Below are 15,912 nucleotides of genomic sequence, written 5' to 3'. Positions count from 1 at the left end.
AGACCAGAGTTCCTTGTATGCTGTATTTTCCCTAGAAACCTTTTAAAAAATTGTTCTGATTTTTGATAAATTACAATAGCATGTCTTTATTTCTTTCTGTTTTTTTTGTTTTGTTTTGTTTTGTTTGCAGTTCGAAGCTGTTATCCTATAAGTTTGTTAGATCTCTATTGTTCTTTCCTTAGATCTGAAAAGTTCTCAGCTATCAATTCTTCCTCCTCCCCAAGAGAAGAGAGCACATGCAGTCCCCCATTGTCACAAATTATGTGGTTGAGTTTCCACATTTGGAAAAATCGAGAGGATCAGGACATCCAGGACTGCCTTCATCTTCAGGTATAACCATTATTCTTTTTTGTCCTTTAGATCTCTCAAGCAGTGCGAAAGAGTCTAGGAGTCTAGGAGCCATTCCTAGCAATGAAACTCAGTGAATTGGGTCAGAAGATTCACTACTAAGGCTAAGGATCTTCTGAGGCCTTCACATGAAAGTGGTGCTAGGGGCCAAACTTGGGATCTGGCCTGACCACTGACTGAACAATCTTCCCAGCCTCATAAACATTTACTCTTATAATTTCTCTACTAAGTGAATCTGATAGCTCTCAAAGGGTTTCCTCTTACTTACAATCTCTTCTCTCCCTCTTCCATTACTAAAAGTTTATTTTCAATTTTGCTTATTCTTTTAGTCTCAGTGAGACTATTTTTGTATATTATGCTTTCATTCATGTTCTCATTTAATTTATTGTGTTTTCATGTCATACATCTATATTTAGAATTTTTATAGCTCTAATGTCTAGGTTAAGGATTGCCTCTGCTTCTGCACTTATTTTCCTAATTCATTCATGCTTCATTATTTCTTGATGTACATCTGATATATTTCACTGCTTTCCTTTATTACAGTCCCTTCACCATAATTCCTCATTGTAAGATCCCACTGTGTCAAAAAGATTGATTCCAGAGAAATTTTCATTCTCACCCCATTCTGTTGCAAAATTTAACCAAAATTTTTGAGGGTGGGCCTTGGAGCATGAGGCTACCATCACAGGTGGGGATTTTTCCCCCCAAATAGGAGAACCTATAGTTCCTATTTGGAGTTCTGTTTTATTTTCCAGAACCTAAGATATGAGGGAACCCCAACTGTCAGGTTTTTTTCAGTTGATGACTTTGGTGAAAGAACCAGTCTGAGTATGAAATCTCTTCCCTAAGTCCTCTATCTCTGTAAAACAAACCCAATTTTCTGGTTGAATTTAAAAGACTGTGGTTCCAGATTTTTCCTCTAAGTCTAGTTATGTGTATCTGCTAGCCCTGTTGGTCTACTGTGGACTGTAATCTTTCTTGGATTTCCAATGGTGGGTTGAGGATCTCAGTTTTCCAAATAATGACAATTTTCCTTTTTTAGGGAAAAGCTACAAAAAAAAGGTTTTTTCAATTTATTGTAATTTATCTTAATTTTTTAATTTAATTTTGCCATAACTGAGGTAGCCTCACTACAGGAGTGTTTCTTTGTGGTCATCTATACCCAGCAGTATACACAAGGGCTAATGTGACTCTATGTTTGGAGATCATGTGATGCAAAGGATTGAACCTGGTCCTGCTACATGTAAAAAATTATCCACTCAAACCGTGAGCCTTCTCATGTCCCTACAACAGATTTTTGTTGCCTATGGATTAGCAGTATCATGTTTTGCTCTGATGGTGAGGGACAGGGAACTCTAAATAATGTTACATAGATTTAAATATAAAACATAAAAATCACTAAAACTTTTGTGGCTTTCAAGTTCTCTGTTTTGAGTAGACATATAAGTCCTTCCCCCTTTTCTTATTTTGTTCTAATTTTGCCACACCCAGCAATCATTAGGGCTTACTCTTAAATGCATTTAGGGATCACTCATAGTGGAGTGAAGGAGACTATAAGTGATGCTGAAAATCCATGCAAGGGCCCATTGTTTCCTTCTTTTTGAGATGCTTTGATACCTAGAGACATGAACTCAAATTCAGGAAATTTTCCTACTTGGCTAAGATATTAAGTTGGTCTTTCCCGTGCTAGTGTGGGGAGCTCACTAGGATTCCAAATAATGAGTGCCTACAAAGGTCCTAATCCTTCAACGGGAGTTTCAATCTTTTCATAGACAGAATTCCAAGTATAACTTCAGTTTATAGAAAAATTTTAAGAGATCTTGTGTTTGAACAAGCAGAAGTTTAATACAGGCTGACTTTACACCTCAAGAATTTATGGGGGAAACCCCATAAAAATAAAGCCTAAAATGAGAAGGACATAATAAAGATCAGATTGAAAATAAATGAAATAAAGACCAAAGATAATAGAAAACATCAATGAAACTAATAGTTGTTGTCTAAAATGACAAAATCGCCAAACTTTTAGTACAAGATTTAAACAGACTGACTTCTTTCTTAGTAAGGAGACTGCATTAATAATAGAAAACTTCCCAATAAGTATAATTCTAGGTTCAATCATTTTTTCTTTGGTGAATTATACTATTTAAAGATGAATATAATTTTTCTCAATATCTTTAATACTTCCAATCCAACAGACAAGGATGTGACAGGAAAATTATAGGCCTATATATTGTCTGATTAATAGATGCAAAGATCCTCAACCAAATATTGGGGAGCTAAATTCAACAATACACTAAAAGAATTAATACTATGATCCATGTGAATATATATTCAGGGTGTGCAAAGAAAGTTTAATATTATTTTTGTTTGATTTGGATGTCATACCTTGCAGTTCTTAGGGCCTATTTCTTGCTCTGCATTCATTTATAACTCCCGATAGAAACCCAGGACAAATAAGATGCCAGAATTGAACCCAGAAAAAGATTATGACAAAACATAAATGGCCAGAGGTAGGAAGTGAAACCATGAAGTCCAAATTCCAAAGAGCCGCCATCTTGTGGGAGTTAAACCAACGCCTGGTTCCAAGCAGCAGCAGCACGGAAGCCAATTGTTTCCGCCCGTCTCCAAAAATGGGGAATATCTTTGCCAAGCTCTTCAGAGGCTTTTTTAGCAAAAAGAAAATGCGCATTCTCATGGTGGGCCTGGATGCCGCAGGGAAGACGACCGTGCTGTACAAGCTGAAGCTGGGCGAAATTGTGACCATCGGCCCCACCATAGGCTTCAACGTGGAAACAGTGGAGTACAAGGACATTAGCTTCATCGTGTGGGATGTGGGTGGCCAGAACAAGATCCGACCTCTGTGGCGCCACTACTTCCAGAATACACAAGGGCTCATCTTCGTGCTCGACAGTAATGACAGAGAGCGTGTGGAGGAGGCCCGGCAGGAGCTCCTGAGGATGCTGGCTGAGGACGAGCTCAGGGATGCAGTCTTGCTGGTGTTGGCCAACAAGCAGGACCTCCCTGATGCCATGGACGCGGCTGAGATCATGGACAAGCTGGGCCTGGACTCCCTGAGCCACAGGAGCTGGTATATCCAGGCCGCCTGTGCCACCAGTGGGGGTGGGCTCTATGAGGGACTGGATTGGCTGGCCAATCAGCTCGAGAACCACTAGTGACCAGTACCCTTCTCTTTTCCCTTTCACCCCTTCCCACCCTCAGTTTTCTCTCATGCAAATGTGCACCCTCTAGTGTGAGTGCCAGAAGCTGTCAACATGGTTGGTCACACACAGTGTGCTTCACCATCTGTAAAAGTGCAGACCCAACCTGCAACCGGGTTTTTATTTCATGTAAATAGTTTTTGTTTCCAGTTAGGCTCTTTCCGGTACTTATATACAATAATACTTAGTTGTTGTTGTTTTTTAAGTGTAAAAAAAAATCAACACACTGTTAGTACTGAGAAGGAATTTTAGTCACAAGCAGATTCCAGGACTTGCTGTTGTCAGACAGGCTCGGTGCATGTCCTCTAGGCTTTAGAACCGTGTAAGATCCATTTTGATGTTGGTTTTTAACCCAAACTCGGTACATTTTTCTTAAAATAAAAAATACAAGATTAAAAAAACACGTGAGCACAGAAAGGAGAAATGTACCTAGTATAGATTATGCAGCTAAAGCTTGAGTGTGGGCCTATTTCCTGTCAGGAATATGAAACATCCATTCTGCAAGGTCCCTGTGGTCTATTGTCTCCCGTCATCCTATAATGGGATTTGTGCTTGTATTTGCGCTTAAATGGCCATCCAAGATGGGCTGGGGAACTGTGGCCAGTTGCTCTGCTCTTGAACCTCTTGCAGGGACCCAGGGCATCCTTTGGGTCAGCATGGCTGGAAAGCTCTGGTCAGGGGGAAGAGTCCTGTCATCCCCAGGCTCATTCTGGACTGGCTGGGTCTCACCAGCAGGAATGTGGGCACGCAGGCAGGGCTGGTCATTCCTAGAGCCAGAGACCCTTAGAGCACTCTGCTACATATGCTTTCACTCCCTCAGCCTGCAAGGGTCAGATTTGCCATTGAAAATGATGACCTCTTCTTTTGTCTTTTGTATTTTGATGAACATTGAAGATACTGGAGCTGCTAAACTTTATTTTGGGGCAAACCTCATTTGGTGGAACTTCTTACTGCTTTCAGTAAATGATTTGAAACCAACATTTTTGTATACTTGTTTTCAGTTTTCATTTAGTAGAGCACTGTAATCATAGAATAAAATCTTTTAACTTGAAAAAAAGAAAAAGTACAGTATCAGGGCCAGAGTGATAACACAGAGGTAAGACTTTTTTGCTTTGCCCATGGCCTACAGAAACGGACCTGGGTTTGATCCCCAGTACCCTATATGGTTCTCCAAACCTGTCAGGAGTAATTTCTGAGCACAGAGTCAGGAGTAACCCCTAAGCATCACTGGGTGTGGTTCCCCCCAAAATAGTACAATATCATAGGAGAAAGGTCTTCTAAAAATATTATGGAAAGAAGACAGGATTGGAAAAGCATGTGCTTTAATTGGATAAAGAGACAAACAAGAAAAGATCATCTACTAGGTCAGCAATAAACTACTAGTTTCTGGGTTTCAGAGCAATAGCACAGCAGGAAGGGTATTTGCCTTGCATGCAGGTGTGTTTTTGGGTGTGGCCCCAAAACAAAAACAAAAACAAAAACTACTGGTTTCAGGAATTTAGCAACTACTTTTCCAATATATATTGCATGAAAGCCAGACACAAAAATAGGTTTATCGTATCTGAAATAAATAAAAGAAGTCAGATAAAACATGGGAGTCCTGTTAGAAAGTATTATGAATCTGTGAGTAAGACATCTTTCATAAGAAATGTTCAGGAAAAAGTTGAGACTGAGGTGAAATGTTAGCCTGAAAGGAAACTAAATCCATTAAAAAAAGAAGAGAATGATAATTTGGGTGTTTTTATTTTATTTTACTTTTTATTTTTGGTTTGGGGGCTCAGGAGTTACTCCTGGCTATGCACTCAGAAATCCTGGCTTGGGTGACCATATGGGATGTGGGGGGATCGAACTGTGGTCAGACCTAGGTTAGTGCATGCAAGGCAAAAGCCTTACTGCTTGCGCCATCGCTCCAGCCCACTTTGGTGCGTTTAAAATATCAAAAATATAGACATTACAGTAAAATGCTAGGAAATATGCTAGAAATAGTTATCAATGATGGTCCACATCCCTAACTGAAATTAGCTCAGAAATTCAAAGATAGATATCAAGAACGGACAAAAAAGATTTTAAGCATGAAACCCAGCCATACTTTTTACAGATTTGCATTATTTTTAATATACATATACTCACAACCCACAAAGAGGTAAGCTTTTGGAATAAATCTTCACATATTTTTGAAGCACTAATCAGACACTAAGACCTAAGGGCCAAGTTTGAAACTGAAAGAGCTTATCAGTGAGATCATAGCTGTAGTAGTATTCTGTCAGTTACAGACTGGGTATGGAAACAAGAAGAATCAAAAAAGGGAGGGGCTGAGTGAAGAATATGGAGTATGTGGGGGTGAGGGGACCAAAAAAAAAAAAAAAAAGAGGAAACAGCCCAGCAATGTTTGGTAAAACTCAAGCTTGTGTTCAGAGAAAATGAGAGATGGAGACAGAATGATAGAAACTGGCAGTCAAAAGAAATTTCTCTATTTGAGATTATCGAAGTAATTCATTTCCTGTCCAGGTCAAGGACAAATTGCCTGATAGCTTAGAAATGAAAATCTTGAAGAGGGGAACCAAGATTTGCAAAATTGGAAGAACAAGCGGAAAGTTTTCATAAAGGCTGTAGAGTTATAAACCAGCTAGATGACTAATAACTTATTGCAAAAGAGTAGGAGGAAAATGTTATAAAATCTGGAATAGGATTTAGTAGTCAAAGTCACAGAGGAATAAAGAGAAATAAGTGACCTTAATTTCTTTCCAAAAGTTTGTATTATTTATTTTGATGATGAAGGCTGGAATAAAAAATAAAACAGCTTTCTTTATCTTTACCATATTTAGTGCCTTACAATGTCATAAAATGCTTAAAAGTCTCCATCACTACCTGAAAATTCAGATGACTTTTTGGCACTTCCATTGAACAAATTAATTTAGCCTAAAATCTAATAAGTACAAGCTTCTTGTTTAACAGCTTATTACAAAATATATATTAAAAATAAAGTAAAAGGGACCAAAATCTATAAATCTAAAAGTTACCAAAATTATTATATATCCAGCCTCACAAAATAAACTTCCTATCATAAATACACTTATAAACACAAACAAAATGTAACAAGTGTTTTAACCATTCTCCAAGGCACTGTCTAATTGGTGTATAACTTGCACAATTTTCCATGCTTGTCCTATAGAAGCAAAAAAAGTCAGTTCCTATGTGAGGTGACCCCAAACATATCTTTCACATGGCGATGTCAGGTGGCAAATAAGAATATGTTATTAACTTCTAACCCTCAAACCACTATTAGTGGACTATTGAAATAACTCAAAGACAGAGAGACACATGCTTTGCTTGCAGCAGACCTAAATTCAATCCTTAGTACCACATGGTCTCCCATACACCACCAGTAAAAAAAAAAAATCACAGATTGTGGCCTCCAAAATTAAACAAAATAAAACCACCAAACCATGATTAGTTATAAGTGTTTCAGAGAACATGACAATAATCAAAGAATTTCAAGGATCAAAGAAACTATGGAAGTCATGTGGTCGAGATTACAGATTAGAAAGCCAGGGAAGTTAAATGTCTTAGATGAAGGACACACAGCTGGTAATTCTTAATAGAGATACTAGACAAGAGCATCACTCTCTAGCTCCTGACTGTTTTCCTTCCCTCACCCACCCCAAAATGTAAATGTTCAACAGAGCTGAGCTGAACTTTCCAAATGAAGTGATGCTATGGTGCTCTTTTTGTACAAAATGGGATGATCATATCTAAAAGGGAAAAAATAAGCATAAACAAAGAAATACATTTTACTTATATACAATAATATTTATTTTTAAAAATACCTTTACTGCTTCTGATGAAAGCACATTTTCCTTTTTCTGACTTGTACTCTCAGGCTCATTTTCAACACTGAAAAATAAAAACCAAAGTTTCTTTTGAAATTAAAACTATTAATAAAATAATACAGTTTCTAGGTTTAATGCAAAAATTTAAGTGTCTTGGTCTGGAGTGCTACAAAATCCAAAATATTATACCAAGAATATGTTGATCTGAATTGCTACAACTTGAAAAACATAAACTACTTATTCAGGTCTAAGAAATTGTGAGTCCAATATAGAGTATATATTTTTTTATGCTAAGCATCCAGTAACGAGGCATCCTAAGAAAAGAACACCTCTGTACAACTAACATTATCAGAAATTAGGAGACTCCTGACTAATGGAATGAGTTAACGCTGATTTTATTTTCATTAAGGATCTCTAAAAGCCTGCTCTTTTGTTAAATTGCCTATGTAGAATAGTACTTGGAGTATATTCGTACTCAGCAAAAACCTATAAATATATACGGTTATCTAGAAAATTCCAAGATATTCACATAGGTGCAGGTTTATCTAGCCCAAATGTGTCTCAAAGGTGCCTTCACAATCCATTTTTTTTTTTTTAGTAATTTCTAATAGTGTTGTCTGGAATGTCTTTTGTTTATTTGTTTATGATGGGGCCACGCCTGGCAATGTTGAAGGCCTTACTCTTAGCTCTGCACTCAGGGATCACTCCCAACAGGGCTCAGGGGACAATATGGGTTACCAGGGATAGAACCTGGCTCAGAATATACAAGGCAAACACTCTACCCACTGTACTATCACTTGGTCCCTGTCTGGAACATCTTATGAGGTGGTATAGGTATATATCCAAACCATAAACTCAACACTGAAAACATGAGATATATGGCTACAATCACCAGACATCTGTAAAGTCTCTGTCAAGGTTTCGAGGTAGGGTTTGGAGGAGTGAGGGCTAGGGAGTATGGGAACACTGATGGAGGGAGTTGGCATTAATGGTGGAACTGGTGTTGAAATACTATATGCCTAACATTCAACCAACAATAACCTTGTAAATCAGTTCTTAAATTAAATAATTTTAAAAAGATAGTAAACTATAGGAGCTAGAGCGATAGTACAGCAGGTTGGGCACTGGCCTTCTATGTAGCTGACTTAGGTTCGATCCCTGACATCCCATGTGGTCCCCCAAGTCACCAGAAATGATTTCCTGAGCACAGACTCAGGAGTAACTCGAGTACTACTGGGTGTGCCTCCTAAATTAAAAATAATGATAATAATAAGCAATAACCCTATGATATGCATATACATTTTATTTTATTTTATTTTTTCTTTTTATTCTTTTTTTTTTTTTTTTTTTTTTGGTTTTTGGGTCACACCCGGCAATGCTCAGGGGTTATTCCTGGCTCTACGCTCAGAAATCACCCCTGGCAGGCTCGGGGGACCATATGCCATATCCGGCATCCCAGATTCAACCAGCGACCTTCCGCATGCAAGGCAAATGCCTTACCGCTGTGTTATCTCTCCGGCCCCACATATACATTTTCAATCTAAATTTTTCTTTTTTTAGGGGGGGCACACCAGGTGACACTCAGGGGTTACTCCTGGCTATGCACCCAGAAATCGGTCTTGGCCAAGAGGACCACATGCAATACTGGGGATCGAATCAGGTCCATCCCTGATCTGCTGTGTGCAAGGCAAACGCCCTACTGCTGTGCCATCGTGGTCCCTCAATCTAAATTTTTCTATCTCTGTCTTTACAGGTTACTATTTATCTTGCAATCAAGATATACTTGATATATATATATTTGATATACTTGATATATATATATATAAGATATACTTGATATATATATATATTGATAGCGCCGGGTGGTGGCGCTAGAGGTAAGGTGTCTGCCTTGCCAATGCTAGCCTATGATGGACCATGGTTGGATCCCCCCGGCGTCCCATATGGTCCCCCAAGCCAGGAGTGACTTCTGAGTACATAGCCAGGAGTAACCCCTGAGCGTCACCGGGTGTGACCCAAAAACCAAATACCAAAAAAAAAAAAAAAAGTTATACTTTTCATAATATTTCATATTTTCATATATAGACAAACTGAAGAATTCCACTCCAAAGATTATAATAACTGTCCTGTACTAGGACTGTGGTTCTCTTTAAAAATAGAACAATGTATCATCCAGGGTCTCAGTGATAGCACAGAGGATAAGGCTTTGCCTTGCAAGTGGCCAAACAGAATTCAATCCCCAGCATCTCATATGGTCTCCTGAGCCTACCAGGAATAATTTCTGAGCACACAGCCAGGAGTAACCCTTGAGCGCTGTTGGGTGGCCCCAAAACAACAACAACAAAAAGAATCTTACAAACCTTGTGGGAGATTAATACACAATTTTTTAAATTAGTTTTTCACTGCTAACTGAGCAAAATACTATAGAGCAGTGAGGAAACACCAGTGATACTATCTGCTAGGTGACATGCCTACTGAGTCAGAAGTTAGTTGAAAACACAATCATTTGAGAGACTCTGCTTTCTATTTAATAGAAGACTAGAGCACAACAACTGGTTCCAGGCAGAGGAGATCCTCCTAGACAAAAGATGAAAGAAAGATGAGGATGAAAGAAAGATGGGGCTGTACTATCTGAAAGATAGTACAGAAGTAAAAACACTTGCTTTGCTTGACTTCCAAGTACCTGAGCAGTATCAGGAGTAAGCCAGGAGTAAGCACAGAGTCAGGAGCAAACACTAAACACAGCCAGGTGTGTTGCCCCCAATAAAGAAATAAATAAATCACCAAAGAAACCAATGTTGAGAATAGAGGTTAGTTACTACCTAACAAAGTACGAAATTAGAACTCGGTCCTATCAGCAGTATTATCTTTAGGCAGTAGACAAGATAAAACAGGATGATGAAAAACGATCCTGGTGACTGGTAGTAGGGGGAAGAGAAGAGAAAGTGCCAACAACTCATATCTGATGAAGACCACCAAAAGCAGATAAGATGAGAAAAGCACCTATGGTTTTATGCTACTTAAACTTTCTATCCTTAGCATCCACTGACATTGCAGACAATCTGGGGGACAAATGTAATGAACGGAAGATGGAAGAGAAAGATACCAAATATCTGAGAAATACAGTGGTCTCCTTTCCCTTCCCCTTTCTTTCCCTTCCCCTTTCTCCCCTTTGTTTCCCTCCTCTTCCTTTATTACTTCCCTTTTTTGTGGTGTAAGAAATCAAACTCAGTGTCTCCCACATGCAAAGCAAGTGCTCTACCCCTGAGCTACCTACTCCTAGTCCCTACACTTAACATATTTTCATACCATAAGACAGGATGTTTACGTGTCAGCTGACATAATGTATATTAATAAAATCTAAGGAAAAATATTAACAAAACACATGTAAAACGTATAAATAAAAATTTAGTAGATACTTAATATTTTATTTGTGTATTCTCAAAATCTATTTTGAGTGACCTATCTAAAAACCAACAACAACAAAAAAAAACAATAAGCATTTAACTTTCGTGTCTGGTTCTTGCTTTAAGATACTTGAAATTCTTTACAGGGTTTAAAATAGGTTGCAACTGAAAATGATAAAAACTAAATTTCAGCACTGCAGAAAATTCATCTCTAGGTGGATGAGTCTAAACAGAACTGAGTATTTTCAAGTCACTGTAAAAATTTTCTTTTCTTTTTTTTGGGTTTTGGGCCACACCCGGCGGTGCTCAGGGGTTACTCCTGGCTGTCTGCTCAGAAGTAGCTCCTGGCAGGCACGGGGGACCATATGGGACACCGGGATTTGAACCAACCACCTTTGGTCCTGGATAGGCTGCTTGCAAGGCAAACGCCTCTGTGCTATCTCTCTGGGCCTCAGAGAAAAATTTTCATACTACACACACACACACACACACACACACACACACACACACACACACACATATTTTAAAAAATGTGTGGCTAATTCCACATATGAGTATTCTATATGGAGAAAATTGAAGAACCAAAAGCTGAGACCATTAAAGAAAAATATTTAATACCTATGGAACTTCCACAATATATCATTATGTCTAAGTTTCATTGCTAACCTAAAATTTCTAAGATGTATAAAATTTTAAACAAGGCATTTCACATTTTTGGTTTATTTGGTTTTTTTGTTTGTTTGTTTGGTTGGTTAGTTGGGTTTTTTTTTTTTGGTTTTGGGGTCACAACCAGTGATGCTCAGGGGTTAGTCCTGTATATGTGCTCAGAAATCACTCCTGGCTCAGGGGATCATAGGGGACGCCAGAGATCAAACCAAGGTCCGTCCTAGATCAGCAACACCCTACTGCTGTGCTATCGCTTTAGCCCCTTGGTTTATCTGTTAAACAACAGCAACAACAACAACAAAGATCACTGCTTCCAATAAAACTTTCCACACTTCTTTTCTAAATTCTTGGAGACTTTCATTTGAAACCTGGCATCTTCACAAGTGTTCTGCTTCAATTCAGTCTACCTGTTAAAGTGATTGGCAATCTGGTAATAAAACTCCCAGTGCTCAAAAAAAAAAAAATCTATCAGCACATTTTCATGACCAAGTGAAGAATCCTTAGCATAAGTGACATCATTTAAGTTTCTTCACTTGTACCTATTTGAATCAGAAAACAGTCCCACTGGAAAAAAATGGAATAATGCACATATTTGTAATCTTTTTATTAATATGGTAGTATTTGTGTCTCTTGAAAAAGCATTCCACCCACTCTCATTCCAAATCATCTATATTAAAAGTATTAAAAGATAGGAGAGTACTAAGGAAATAAAACTATTTAACAGAAACAAAGTCATTTTCATTTGGTTTAAAAACAAAAGCAGCATTTGCCTTGCCTGAACCTGGTTCTATCCCCAGAATCCCATATGGTCTCCAAAGCCCCCCAGAAGTGATCCCTGAGTATAGAGCCAGAAGTAAGCCCCAAGAACCACTGGGTGTACTCATTGCCTAAAAAACTACCTCCCCATTTTTAAATTAGAAAGAAGATTAACATATCAAAATTGGTGTCTGCTTAGTGGTACACAAAAATCATAGAAAAATACCAAAAAGTCTTAGAGTGATAATTTCAGAATCCTTTACAACAGGGCAAAGAAAACCATGTTGAAATTCAGATTATCTCAGATCCTGTTGCAGACAATAATCCACACCTATTGTTCTTTCACATTTTTAGATCATTGGGACCCAACAATATCTCAGCCAGGGTATTTTTAGAAAACACACATTCTGTACAAGGCAAGAGGTAAGGGGCAGGACTCCTATTCACATGGCCACAAAGACAATCTAGCATTTTTAAATAGCCTCATACTTAGAGCTAAACAAACCTTTAAATATTAACCTTTCAAATCAGACTGAAAAAAATATCAACATCAAAACGACACAAAACCTCCTCACTTCTGAAGCAAAAGGGAATCTTGGAGACTGCCATTAAGCATTGGAGTACTTTATGCCACACAAAACAAACTTCTGTGCATGAAAAACTGAGGCTTATTGACATCCTTCAATTCATTCTACCTAAAGGGGAGTCCCTTGGCTGTCACTTAAGATATTTTATACTCCCACTTTCATGGAATTGTAACAAGAGTACTCAATTTAGAGCAAAGAATAACAGAAAAGTGTACACAAGAACTCACTTTCTAGGTGCCAAGACACTGCTCTCAGTGCCAAGTGTAGCAGTGAACTTAGCAGACAAGGTTAAAGCCCTCACTTGCAGAATCCCCATCTAAGTGCATCCTGCACACTCAGAAAATGTTTTTAGAGCAGATTTCTGACTCCAGGGACCAGAGATTCCAACTAAATAAAGGCCTAAAAAATGATCCTTACAATCAGTTCCTCTCCTCCTCTAAGGCAAGTAGTCTTCTATCTTCATTCCTGAAAAATAATAATCTGAGAGGTTCTATGATGAGTGGAAACCAGTACCTAAAATTTTTATAGAAAAAAATCTGTCCAGAATGATCACCATCTAACATTATTTAAAGGTATTAAATTATCAAGCAATTTGAAGACCAGTTATCCAATACTTAGAGAAGTCACTCATAGAGAGCACTACTCATTGCCAACACCAATGCTCCTGGCTTAAGAAAGCTGTTGCCCTTCTGAGCACAAGAAGCGTCACAAAATTCTGAAGTGGCACCAGAAAGAAAAAAAGTTCCTCTCTCAGCACATACCACAAATTTAAGGTGAAGCTCCTGGGCCAGTTCCTCAAGTGGTAGGAATGTGACATCAGAGTTGGTGGTGGAGGAAGAGGGGGAGAAACACTCTTCACTCCCTATATGGCAAATGAATGCTGCTCACTACTCCTTTTCCTTTTCTTGGGCACATCAGTACTCTGGCTGCATCATGAAAACACTAAAAATGGGTCTGGAGAGATAGTGCAAGGATGAAAGCACATCCCACAACCATGTGGACACCTGAACATTACCAGGTGTAGCCCTGGTGGCCTCAAATACCAAAGGGTCCAATTAATACCATATTCTAACACTAAATTGCTTGTTGAATTGGCTGAGTTATCATAATATGTTGGTCCTCAGGTTCTGGAAGTTGCACTTGGAGACACAAAACTGCCCCTCCTAAATAAAAAATGCTTAAACAACGGAAGACAGTTTTTACAGCCCTGCCAGCTCATCAATGGAGGTGGGAGTCTGCCTTCTTGCCTTTTTCAAACAGGAGGCAATTTGGTGTAGTTGATGGCATCTCTGGCCCTTACACAGAAACAATCCTCTCAGCCCATGATACATACATAAAGGGTCACTGCCATTTCTGGAGTCCTCTCTCAAGGACCCCTTCCCCAATTTCTCTCCACCTCACTCAGCAAAAGCTGCCTGAAGCTATCTTGCAACTGAAATTTTCATTCTCACTCGCAAGGTTGTGATATCCAGCAGAGAATCCAACAATATCACTGCAAACAGGGAAGGGGAATCAATGAAAATTTCTTTACTGTTGTCATCCCATTGCCTCCCATTTGCAAACTGTTGCAAGCAGAAGCATGATATAATAAGCAGTTTCTCTCTACCACCACCACCACCACCACTACCACCATCACCACCACCAACAACAACACCACTACTACTACTATTACTACTACTACTACTACTACTAATACTAATACTACCACCACCACCACTACCACTACATTATACATCCCTTTCCTGGCATAGTATTTAATTCATCTGACCCAATTCCTAATCTTTCCTGAAAACGTGATTAAATTACACTCAGTCCTCCTTCGATTTTGCTTCAAAGGTTTAAATAAACAACAACAACAACAAAAAAACCTATAGAACATAAAACTCTTACCTACCCATTGATTCCTTTTCAACACACAAGTTGTAAAGGATTTGCAAAAGCTTAAAATGGGTATAAGCCTGTTTCAGAGATAACACCTTAAGGAAGAAAAACTCTTTAGTTTAAAATGCAATTTATTTTCTTTTTCTTTTTTATTCCTTATATATATTTTTTTTCCTGTATATATATACATATATATATTTTTTTCCTGTTTGTTATATATATATATATATATATTTTTTTTCCTGTTTGTTTTTTGGGCCACACCCAGTGACACTAAGAAGTTACTCCTGGCTTTGCACTCAGAAATCACTTCTGGCTTAGGGGCCATATGGGATGCCGGGTGGGGGTTGGGGAATCAAACCGTGGTCTGTCTTAGGTCTGCCGAGTGGAAGGCAAACACCCTACAGCTGTGTCACCACGTCAGCTACTATTTGATTTTCCTAATCAAAAAATAAGGCCTGCTCTTCCTGAGATTCTAGAATTCTCCAAGATTAGAAGCAGAATAACTTTGAGGTTTTGTGGTGCAGAAAAAAGTAAAGCTAAGAGAAAAATAACAACTCAGAATCAAAAAACCCAAAGTCTGATTTAAAAAAATGATACTTATATTGTCTCCTATTTCCAAGTTACAGAGTTCAAATCATTACTTCCTTAGTCTCTACCTTCTCACTCTTCAGCTAAGTCCTTAAATATAGTATTGACTATGCCGTAGAGAACATCCACTAAGAATGACTACAATATCCATGTAGATGTACAACTATCCTGCCTAAGTTTTTCCCTCAAAACAACTTCCTATTACAAGCTCCAAAGCTCTCTTTGTTTCAAGCTATACTGAAAGTATATTATGGATAGATTAAGCTAACTTTTGTGCACTGGACGAAAGCCCGACCTCAGCATTTCCACCTCAATTTCTATGGGAATAAAGACAGATTCCACACCAGTGATTTACAAATAACCATCTAGAAACCTATTTATAAATAGTGGTTTCCAGCAGTAGAGTAGTACTTGTATTTTTAAGTGACCATTAACAGAATATAAAACAGGTGGTTATGGCACTATTTCTGGGCTTCAAATTAGAAGGTAAATAAAAGCTGCAATTTTAAAGTAACATGTATGTTAACTCAAACACCTGGAATTTAAATTTTTAGAATTCTAGAGAGAACCTAGAAGAAGGAAAAGATAATAGATATGATCGTGGAGCTTGTTTCTCTGTTTGTTTAAG

The 15,912-nt window shown here is 38.3% G+C and overlaps 2 protein-coding genes across 2 annotated transcripts in view; one reads left to right on the top strand and one right to left on the bottom strand.

Annotated features, from left to right (window-relative positions):
* Window positions 1-15,912, bottom strand: part of CRYBG3 (crystallin beta-gamma domain containing 3) — a 137,173-nt gene that overhangs the window by 104,495 nt on the left and 16,766 nt on the right. Inside the window, exon 2 of the mRNA XM_049785642.1 lies at window positions 7,394-7,460. Coding sequence (XP_049641599.1) covers window positions 7,394-7,460 — 67 coding nt within the window. The remainder of the gene's footprint in view (window positions 1-7,393; window positions 7,461-15,912) is intronic.
* LOC126025953 (ADP-ribosylation factor 1-like) lies at window positions 2,979-3,521 on the top strand. Its single transcript, XM_049785671.1, has one exon. It carries the CDS (start codon window positions 2,979-2,981, stop codon window positions 3,519-3,521), a length of 543 nt encoding a protein of 180 aa, XP_049641628.1.

This window comes from Suncus etruscus, chromosome 13 (genome assembly GCF_024139225.1).
Source record: "Suncus etruscus isolate mSunEtr1 chromosome 13, mSunEtr1.pri.cur, whole genome shotgun sequence".
Taxonomy (NCBI): Eukaryota; Metazoa; Chordata; class Mammalia; order Eulipotyphla; family Soricidae; genus Suncus; species Suncus etruscus.
Note: the sequence above shows the minus strand (reverse complement) of the source record. Positions and strands in the feature narration are given on the sequence as shown.